Source organism: Fukomys damarensis, unplaced genomic scaffold, assembly GCF_012274545.1.
Source record: "Fukomys damarensis isolate Sample0158 unplaced genomic scaffold, DMR_v1.0_HiC HiC_scaffold_37, whole genome shotgun sequence".
NCBI classification, from domain to species: domain Eukaryota; kingdom Metazoa; phylum Chordata; class Mammalia; order Rodentia; family Bathyergidae; genus Fukomys; species Fukomys damarensis.
The window spans coordinates 27,259,249-27,270,082 of NW_022900949.1; the positions used below are offsets into that span (position 1 = coordinate 27,259,249).

The 10,834-nt window shown below is 52.2% G+C and overlaps 1 protein-coding gene across 2 annotated transcripts in view; it reads left to right on the forward strand.

Moving 5' to 3' along the window:
- Nucleotides 1-8,028: 8,028 nt before the first annotated feature.
- Nup210 (nucleoporin 210) overlaps nucleotides 8,029-10,834 on the forward strand; it is an 80,924-nt gene continuing 78,118 nt past the window's right edge. Inside the window, exon 1 of one of the 2 annotated variants that reach the window (XM_033759802.1) lies at nucleotides 8,029-8,279. In XM_033759802.1, coding sequence (XP_033615693.1) covers nucleotides 8,242-8,279 — 38 coding nt within the window. In that variant the 5' untranslated portion in view covers nucleotides 8,029-8,241. Of the gene's footprint in view, nucleotides 8,280-8,301; nucleotides 8,571-10,834 lie in introns of those variants that run through there. The other variant, XM_010617244.3, reaches the window with a different exon arrangement.

Here is a 10,834-nt window from a genome sequence, read left to right on the forward strand (position 1 = left end):
ATCTGGAGTAGTGAGATTGAATTGGAGCCACCAGGAGGCCGGCACCGGTTAGAGAGGGGACAGCAGCTTCTGGGGAGTTCTCCAGGCCGACTGACCCCTCGAGGCATACTCCCGCTGGAGCAGCCAGCTCCCGGTTCTTACGGAGCTGTTTATAAAGTATACTTGCCGCTCCTTTGCAGGGTGTCCTTTTATGTACAGAATGACAGTATAGGAACCTGGGAGAAGAGAGGGAAGAAATCTTAGCACAGTCCTTGGACTCCTGTGTAGTTGCCATTTTGGTTTCTTTAAGTTGCTTCTGCAACAAGGGTCTGTCGCCTGGGGTTTGTGGAGAAACTGCCAAGCTGGGGGGCGGGATGGGGTATCAGGTCAAGTCTGCCCTGGGGCTGCCCCCCGCCCCCTAGAGTTGGAGCTCTCCACTGTCACCCAGCCCTTGGCTGCCTGCATGAAACCTGGGGGCAGGACAACCCTTCTGTCAACTATGATCCCAGGCAGCGCCCACTGTCTAGGCCTGCCTGGAAAGGAGCATGGGGCTTGGCACCCGGCGTGCTCTCCATCCTGAGCTGTGCCCACGCTTGCCTCCTTTTCTGCCCTGAAGTCTCCCCAGGGAGACTCGGCGCTCACTGCCTGCCGTGTTTGCCAGTGGTCTTAGTCCTGAGCCTGGGTGCACCTTGTCTTGGATGCCGGGCTCCGCTCAGTGTGGGGTGTCAGGATTCCTCGGCAGGCAAGGGGGACCCCTTTCCGGTCAGGGAAGGCCATAAGCCAGGCATTTGAGACTTGGCCCTAGAATGTGCTGTATCCTGTAGAGGTCAGGTGACCCTTGGGGACTCTGTCTTTCCTTTCTGGTAACTGAGGGGTCGGGCTGGCACCACCCTTGAATATGGGCATCACCATCTCCCTGCCTGCCCCAGAGGAAGCTGCAGCAAGTCACCCTACAGCCCTGGTCTAGTGCAGCTGGAGAGCAGAGGAGCGGGAAGGTTTTCGCTGTGTCACTGGCTCCTGGGCTCAGGAGGTTCATGTGCTAGACAGGTGAGGTGACGGCTTGGGGACACTGGCTGCAAAGCTAAAATAATAGGTTTACAAGGTGGGCGCTCAGACCGCAGATGTGAGTTCAATCCAGCTGTTGTAGCTACTTCCCATTCACTGGTCACATACCTGTCCTCACAGTCCCTCTGGATTGCCCCCACCCCACTGGGGTGCACTCTTCCTCCCTGCACCCGGAGATCAGAGCTCAGACTCTCTCCCTCTGCCTGCGTCTCAGAATCTACACTGTGGTCTGTCATGTTCTCACCTGGGCTACTGTTTGGTGTCGCTCCCGGCAGCTAAAGGAAGGGACACAGGACAGAGCACACGGTGGGCACCGGTCCTTCCAGAGTGCTCAGGCCAACGTGGATTTCACAGATGAGGCTGGACAGTCACTTGACTGAGGAGACAGACGGCTCTGACGATTAGACTGAGCTGGGCACGATTCAAGGTCCTGGGGTTGGGACAGTGAGGAGCGGGTGGTGCCTGCTTTTGTGGACTGTACAGTCGAGTGGAAGTGTATTGGTTAGGGTGATGGCGGAGTGCGTGTCATGGAAACTGAGCAGCATGCTGAGGTAGTAGCTGCAGAAGGTGGTGTGCTTGTCTTTCTTCTTTGCTTTTTTTCTGATGAATACAGAGGTGCTCTGCTACTGACCTGCACGCCCAGCCCTCCTGTCCTGAGGCAGGTTTTCCTTAAGGTGTCCAGGCTATCCTGGAACTTGTAGTCCTCCTGAGCTCAGCCTTCTGAGTGGCTGATTACAAACGTGATGAGCCACCATCCGCAGTGCTGTATGTTTTTGGACAGTGACCTGACCCTTTAGAGTGGGGTGTAGCTAGAGAGTACAGTAAGTGCAGAGACCCCAGGGTGGGGGGACTGAATGTGTTGGAAGGGCATAAAGGAAGTCTGTGGTGAAGTTAGGGTGTCAAGAGGTAAGGTGCAGGGGTGGGGGACCTTGCTTCTGTCCCCTGAGGCCCACAGGAGGGAGGTGCTAGAAAGTATCTGTTGACTCAGGTTGACCCAGAGCCCAGGTTGTTTTCTTCCTGCTTCCTCTGTGGTCTGTGGTGCTGCCTGGGCTCTGGTGCCCCCTGAAGTGGCTTCTGCTCTGCAGCCCCTGTCTTGATGCCCCCTCAGGTGCGTGGAGGGTGGGCCCAGCGGTCCACCAGCCCTGGGGCTCTGTTCTCTGCATGACTCTCACTTCTCCTTTTTCTTACTTCACTTTTGTTGCTTTCTGGGCTGACCCTCCCGTGCCCCTGGGCTCCTGGCCTCTGCCCAGCCCCTGCCCCTGGTTGTGAGGGGTGGGAACAGCTCCCTGGGGGCACTGCCTGCTGGTGGCACTGTGTGTGGTATTGAGCTGCTGGCCACTCTTTCCAAATCCCCTCTCCTTTCATTTTGGAGGGTGGGGGTTTCTGGGGACCCAAGCCAGGGCCTCACGCATGCTAATCAAGCTCTCTGCCACTGAGCTACACCCTGCCTTTCAAAATTCACTCTCAAGCCTTTGGACTTCCTCAAAATAAAAATTTGCTTCTGGTGTTAGTATGTTAACATTTTTTTCCTCTTAAACTGTGGCAGATTTTATATTCTGTCCATCTGACAAAATGCACCACTGAAACACACATCTTCCACCTCAGCCGTCTCCAGCTGCAGCTCAGTGGCATGGTGGACACTGGCACTGTCATCAGACCTCTTCATTTGGCAAAATTTAAACACACTCCTGTTTCCTTCTAGCCCACCGCTGGCAACACCCACCTCGTTTCCTTAACACTTTCGAATTTGCCTGTCTTCCTGAGTCTTTGCAGGCATGGTCCCTCGCCCCAGAGCCCCTAACACTGCTCTGGTTCATTTCTCTGTCTGGCAAGGCAGCATTTGTCTTTTTTTTTTTTTTGTAGCGGTGATCAATAGGGTTTGTCTTTTTATTTTTATAGATCTATGTTTGCAGTACAGAATGACCACATTGCTCACAGGAAGTTGGTCCATGAACATAACTCATCTTAATTCCTTTTTCACACCCCTCCCCTCTCTCCTCCCCTCTTCCCTTCATCTCTTGATCCCCTTCCCTTCTGCAAAAGACCTATCTTCTTACTTCTTATTTTTTATTTTGCTCTTTACTTATATTTTGGGTTTCTTATATGAGAGAAACCATGTGATATTTAAATTGTGTGTCTGATTTATTTTATTTAACATTATGGTATCAAGGTGCCTCCATTTTCCTACAAATGATTCAAGTTTATTCTTTTTATATAATGAAGCAGTACTCCATGGTGTGTAAATACCACATTTTTACCTTTTTTTTTTTTGTACCGGGGATCAAACTGAGGTCCTTGTGCTTGCGAGGCAGGCAGTGGAACTACTGAGCTAAATCCCTGGCCAAATACCGTATTTTTAAATCCATTCATCTGTTGATGGACATGTAGGAACTTCCAAGACTTAGCTGTTATGAGTTGTGCTGCTGTAAACATGCGTGTGCATGGGCTACTATACTAACGATGTCTTTAACTCTCTTGGCAAGATGTCTAGAAATGGAATAGCTGGGTCAAATGGAATTCCCAGTTCTAGTTTTTTGAAGACACTCCCTACTGATCTCCATGTATGTACATGATCCACATACATTCCTGCCAACAAGTAGAAGAGTTCCTTTCCCCCCACATCCTCGCCAGTATGTTATGATTTGATATCTTGATGCGAGGTATCTCTTTATTCTAGCTTCTTTTAAAAAGTTTATTTAGGTACTGGAGAGTGAACCAGCCTTTGTGTTGACCTCCATCCCCAGTGCTCCCACCCTTTAAAAATTTTTTTGTGTCCAGGTGGGGCTTGAATATGTGATCCTCCTGCCTTGGCCTCCCAGAGTGCTGGGCTTAGAGGGGAGCACTGCTGTGCCGGTAAGGCTTCCTTTTAAAATATAGTACCTTTCCAATAAAGAATAAACAGGGGACACTAAGAAAAAAGATGCAAGTGGTACGTGGATGTGACTGCGCTGGGGCAGGTAGCCAGCACACAGGGCCCAGCGTGTGTCTGAGTGAGCCGTCTGCCGCTGTGACAAAATACCCGGGACATACAACTTATAGGAGGAAAAGTGTATTTTGGCCACTGGTTTCAGTGCGTGATCACTTGGTCCTCTTGTTTTTGAGGCTTTGGTGAGGTGGCAGAGGAGGCCTGGCACCTAACAGCCTTGGGCAGCAAAGAGTCAGGAAGGGCTAGCATCCCAGGGTCTGCGGCAGGGCGTCACCCCCAGGGACCTCACTTGCCCCCCAATACACCGCAGACTGATGACAAAGCCTTTAACATATGGACCTTGGGCAACGCTTGAGATCCCAGCTGCCGCAGTGGGGAAGGGGTGTCCTGGTGTCCACCCCGCCCCGATCAGATGGTGTAAGCCCGAAGTGGGGGCTCCACATGTGCAGGGAGTGTTTGTGTCCCCACAGGCGGGGTGTGACCGAGGGACCCAAACTTGCAGAACCAACTTTTCTTCTAATCCCCTTGTGTGCAACAAGCAAGCAAAAAAACGAGAAGAGCAAACCCCTCTGGTAGGAGGAAGGACCGCCCCTGTACAAACGAGGGGCTGAGACCAGGAGCCTCGCAGCCTTGCTCAAACCCAGATCGTAGATTCCAGAGCTGAGCCCAGTCCTTGGATATGGGAGGAAAGGTGCTGAGGCTGCTCAGCTGGTGATGGTTTCACTCTTCCACCTTTAGGGTATGAAAACCAAGGACACTTTAAAAATCAACGTCTGCAGCTGGGGACTGATTCAGGGAGGTTAAGGGCCCCTCCTGTGGGCAGTTCCAGGTCAGCTTGGCATGGAGGCTCTTGGTCTTGTTCTGAGCAGGGAGAGCAGGGCTGTGCTGAGCCCACCGAAGTCCTCTTCCAGGAACATGGCCTTGGGCAGGAGGTATCTGTGCTATGCTGTGCTCTGTGCATGACACCCAATACACAGGTAATAAATGAAAGTTGCTGCTGCTGTTATTTTTCAACAGGCTACCAGGGGCTGAGTGAAACAAGGCTTCAAGCCTGAAGGAATGCAGTCGTGGGAATCTCATCCCTCCAGACTCTTTCTCAACTGCCTTTCATGACAAAGTCAAACCGGAATGGCTTTGGTGAAACAAAGCAATATTTTTTTAGCTCACGAAAGAGAAATGTCCAAGTAGAGCTTGATTCAGTCTTCTGTGTCACAAAGCAGAATGGAATGTCGCCAGGACTTGGTTCGCTGAACCTGGGAATTGGCCGTGGTCCTGCCTTAGGCTAACGAGATAATATTTCAGCCCGAAACTAGGTTCCAGTCTAGTGAGGCATAAGCCACGGCGCCCCAGGGCACCCGTAACCCGCGGCTTCCCCTGGGGTGGAGAGCACATGGTTTGGTTGGCCAGGTGCAAGACTGTGCTTTCCAGGGCCTGCTCAGCCTGAAGGGTTGGAGAAGAGGCGTCTCAGTTCATTCAGCTCCTGTCACAAAGCACCCTAGGACGGGTGGCTTGCAAGCCACAGAAAGGAGTCGCTGGCAGTTCCAAGGGCCGGAAATCCTGATCGAGGACCGAGTTGCATGGTGTCCCAGCTGCAGGTTGCCAGGGTTTTGCTGTGTCCTCTGATGGTGGAAAGGAGTTGAGCAGCACTGCGCGGCTTCTTTTATATGGACACTGAGTCCCTTTGTGAGGGTTTTGCCCCATAACCTGATCACCTCCTGATTCTATCATCTGAAGGGTTAGGATTTCGACATCCACACCTCCATGGGCGGGCACCTGAAGAGCACTGCTGTCAGGCAGGAGTAGGTTGGGCAGGTACGGCCCAACGTGTGGCCTCGTCCTCAGGTTCCAGGAAGCACAAGGGAGTAGAGTCGCCTGCCCTTGGACTTTCAGGAGCAAGAGAAGGAGCCATCATTTCTGAACTCATTTTTACAAGGCCAGAGCCTCACTGATTGCCCACAATTTAAAAAATTACAAGGAAAAGAGGACGGGTCATGCACAGCTGACCGCAAGGTAGGAGGACCTGCGCTTCCCCTCATCTGTGGATGGCAAAGTTCTTGTGGTCAGAATCCTGCCAAACTGCGGGATCTCAAGCCTCCCATTTAGGAGCGCCTGTTTTTCTTAACCTTGTGTAAACTGCGATAGGAGCATCCTGTATCCCGCCTTGTCCACCCGATTCTTTGCAGTTCGGTGCTGTTTTTATTGCCATCGTGCAGATGAAAGCGTGGAGCCCCAGAAGGGTGATGGTGGTTGCTCAAGGCCACAGCCAGTGGGTGGCAGCCTCCTCCCCGCAGATACCGACAGATGAGAACCGAGCGGGGCTGTGTTTCCACCGCCAAGTGCACTGGCCTGGGGTCCCCTCAGAAGGACAGGTGCACCTTCTGGACTGTGACGCCTGTTCTGCGTGCTGTTCAGGGTGCGGGTGAGTCGGGGGCAGACACGCTGGCTTCCAGCTGAGTGAGACACAGGAAGAATGACACGCTGCAGGCAGGAGAAGTGAGCAGGCTGCCGTGGGTGGCAGGTGGCAGCCAGCAGCCTCTGCCTTCCCTGCGTAGCCAGTGCCCAGCTATCCCTAAAGCTGTGCCTTTGCTGTGTGTGGCCCGGCGTCTGCACGGATGGGGCCCAGGGTGGTGTGGTGGCCGTGCGCATTTCCCAGCAGTTCCTCCATTCCTCATGGGTGTCCTGCCCTGCTGGAGACCAGACTGCTTGTTCCTTGTAGCGTCTTGTACAGCGCAGAGGTTGATCCGGCTTTGTTGCCCCAGGAACACTGGAAGATGGCAGCTTGGACAGACTCCGTTCCAGTGAGAAGGCACAGCCTGCATGGCAGGGCTTCCCACACCTCCGCGAGGTGTCAGGCGAAGGCGCTTCATGCCACCATCGCGCCCTCGCCTTTTCCTGTGCCGCCTGTGCTAGATTGGTTCTGCATTTCCTTCAAAGTGACTCACTCTTTGTAACGTTGACATGGTCTTCCGTATGCACATCCCCAAACACTTTAAAGTGCATATGTAATAATTAAAATACCCAGTGATCTGCACATCTGCTTATCCCCTCTCTTGCACTTGGTGGGACCCTGTGCCAAAAGAAGAAACGGGCTGGGATGTAGCTCGGGGTGAAGTGAAGGCCACACAGCCCAACCCCCAAAATAGGGTGTTTTGTCCATGATTTAGGCTAAAATAGGTGCATGCAAGTATCCTGAGCATGTTGAAGGCATGCGAGGCTATCAGATGGCTGGTATATTAAATGCATTTTCTACTTGCAATATTTTCTTTTTGTGATGGGTTTATCGGGACAGTGGAAGTGGAAGAGAGAGGTCGAGATTTACCCTGAGGAACTGGAGTTGGCTTACAGATGATAAACGCTGATGAGTCCTAAAGTGTGCTGGAGGACAGATACCGGCTTCCAGGGTGAATGTTGCAGGCTTAAGCCTTGGGAAGTGCCCATGTTTCCATGCGAGACTGAAGGCACTGACACCCCAGTCAGCAAGCCAGAAGTGCAAATTATGTTTTTTGTTGTTAGCTTTTTGAGATGGGGGTCTCACTAGGTAGCCCAGATTGGCCTTGAACTCACAGCAGACCTCCTGCCTCAGCCTCCTGAGTGTGCGAGTGGTGAGCGCTTGCATTCCCAGCCTGCATCTCCAGGGCCCCTGTGGGGTTTTCCTAGGCCTCCTTGGAGAGGGCTGAGAGGAAGAGGCAGCCCAGGCACTGCTGTGTGGCTGGGAGGTGACTGTGCAGCGTCCCCTAGTTGGCCTGGGAGCGCCTGTGTCCAGGCCTGGCCCTCGGCGTGGTCTTAAGCCAGCTCTGCCTTCTCGGCCTCAGTTCACTCTCTGTACGGTGAGGGCGTAGCTGGGTTACTTGCAGTGATGGGGGGGCAGATATTTTTATTTAGATGTTAGACTCATACAGAAAAAATGAATAAGATAACGAATACTTAATTATACCATCAGAATCAGCCACCAGGCAACAACGTGCAGTTGTTTCGGCTCACTTTTTTCTCTTTGAAATAAAACCTTACAGATAAAAGAGCCCTGGCCAGAGGCAGAGGTCTGCCAGAAAGACAAGAGACCCGAGACGGGACTGGGTGGGCGATGTGGCAAGGCCCTGGCTGGGTACCATGTCGCCGTCTTCCTTTTTTCTTACTTACTTTATCTCCTTTTTAGGACCTGGATTAGGTTCACAGAAGAGTGGAATGGAGAGTGCAAAAAGAGGAGTTTCTGTGTCCCTTCCCACCCTCCCAGATAGCCTTCCTGTCGCCATCCCACCAGAGCAGTGCCATGAATGTACGCAGACTCACCATTGCCCCCCAGAGGCCAAAGGTTACGTCACACCTCGCTCTTAGTGCACTGTGGGTTTGCGCAGATACACAAAAGGCAAGGAAGCCACCATGGTGGGCTCACCGTGTGGTCCCCTCTCTGTTACTCTGACAAAGCTCCCCAGGTAATCACCCGAAAAAGAAGAAAGATTCATTTTGGCTCACGAACGTGGAGGTTCCAGTCCATGGTTGGTTGGCCCTGTCACTGTTGGACCTGTGGTGACACAGTCAGTCCATCATGGCACAAGCATGTGGCACAGGACACTGTTCACCTGGAAGTGTTAAGTGACCAGAGGTAAGAAGGGAGCTCCAGTCCCTTCAAGGCTGCCCCCTAACTTCCTTCCACCAGCTTCCCTCATCCTGAAGGTCCCACCGCCTCCTAGTAGTGTCACGCACTGGGCACCAACCTTCTGCACACGGCCTCGCGGCCCTCAGGACCCGGACTGCAGGAGTCCTCCTCGCTGGTATCACTGCCCTAAACCCCTGTGCTCCCCACGTTTACACCTCCCTTATTTTAATTTTAACTTTTGCAGCAATGTTAGACTTGCAGGAAAGCTGCAGAGACAGGAGCAAGGGTCCCTGTGCGCCTCCACGCGGCTTCCCTGAATGTTGAGGAGGACCAGGAATGTTTGTCACAGAGCGAGGTTAACAGAGTTCCTGATACCAGGGAAGCTGTGCACCACCAGGCTTTTCCACTGTGGTCTCTTTCCACTCGGATCCAAACCGGGATCTCACTTTTTTTTGTTGTTTGTTTTTTTTGGTTTTTGGTCCCTCTGATCAGTGTCAGGTTTCTAGTTTGTTCTCACACTCAGTCAGGTGTCTAGATGTGTGTGTGAAGTGGAAAATATCTTAGGATTCCAGAACTGTTACCATGACACAAGAGTCCCTGCCTAGCTTGGTGTGAGCCGCTTCTCAGTTACTTGCTTTGTTTTCTTCCCTTAGTCGCAAAAGGCTGTTTTCTCTGAAGACCTCGGTGAGGCCACCACACACACATTTCCTCAAGGGTTTTGCTTTCTTTCGTGACTGGCATGGGGTTTGTTTTCAGTGCATTTTCAGTAAGGTGGTTGTTGCTTCTCCAGGCTTCCAGCCAGCAGCTCAGTGCATACCTGGGCTGTCTGCATCACCAGTTCCCAGGTGTGTTTGTGGGTGCCCCCTTGAGACTGGAGATGTCTTCTGGGGTGTGCTGCACACCATGGCATTTCTTGTTTTTCATCTTGGTCTTGGGTTTGAACCCAGGGCTGCTCTAACCCCTGAGTGACATCCCAGCCCCACCCCCACTTGTTTTGCAGTACCAGGAATTGAACCCTGGGCTTCGCATTTCACCACCGGGTCTTGCCAAATTGCCTAAGATGGGCTCAAACTTGCGATGGATTACAGGCCTGTGCCACCATGCCTGGCTTTATTTATTTATTTTATTTATTTTGAGATAGGGTCTTACTAAGTTGTCCAGGTGGGACTGGAACTTGTGATCCTCCTGCCTCATCCTCCTTCAGAGCTAGGACTGCAGGTGTGCACCGTCATCACACCGTTGCTCTTTAGTGCCAGGCACTTTTGACAGATTTCCTCCGGAGTAATCCAGAACGTCCACGTGGCGGTGAGTTTAAGCGCAGCTTGGATAATGATGCAGACTCCAGAGTGCCACCGTGCTGGGTTGGCCACTGGGTTGGACGTGTACTGGCCACTCTGCTCAGTGAACACCTGTCCCTGGACCCCTGCTCATGCACCTGTGTCCTTAGGGTTCAGCAGGCCTGGCTGCGTCCGTTCCTAAGGGGCTCTTCCCACTGGTGTCCCGGCCAGTGTCCCCAGATCTCAGTGGTATTTCCTGAGGCTTCCAAGGTACCCGTGCACACATGGGAGTAACAGCAGAAGTTCACTCGGTGCCGGGTCTGATGAGCTCCACACTTGCCCTCCTGTGGCCATGACCCAGTACTATTATCCTGTGTATGTTCAGGGCTGCTGTGGTTTAGACCTACAGTGTCCCCTGTGTCTCCTGGTCAGAAGAGGTGAGGCCCTGGAGTGTGACCTGGAAGGCTGTCTTCTTGTCCCAGTATTGCACACAGCTAAGTTAGTTAGAAATTATTAGAAGGCGGTTGGAGAAAGCTGGGCCCTCAGCAGAGAAAACAATGGAGGCACATTATAAGCGGGGTGTGGGGGGGTACTACACTCACACTTCCCCTAGGGATAAATAACAGGGATTGATTCTAAACAGGCATCAGTCTGCCTAGCGTTTTCTTTCTGGAAATTCCTTGTTCATTCTATGTACGTATGCTACGTGACTTGTTTTCCCATTGGATCCCCATTTAATCAATATTACCTGGGTGACTGTACTTGTGATCTTATTGGTTGGCCATGGTTTTGTCCCACCTCATGCCCACCTTGTAATTTTCCTTTGGGTCTAATAGTTTTGTCTCACTTTGTACCCACCTCACCTCGTGGCTTTGCCCTATATAAAACACCTTTGAGAAGTGGAGTGGGCGGCCAGCCCACTCTCTTGTCCCCTGTCTCTCTTAGAAGCTGTCTTTCAATAAATTCTTCCTTTTGTTTTTTTTTTTTTTTTTT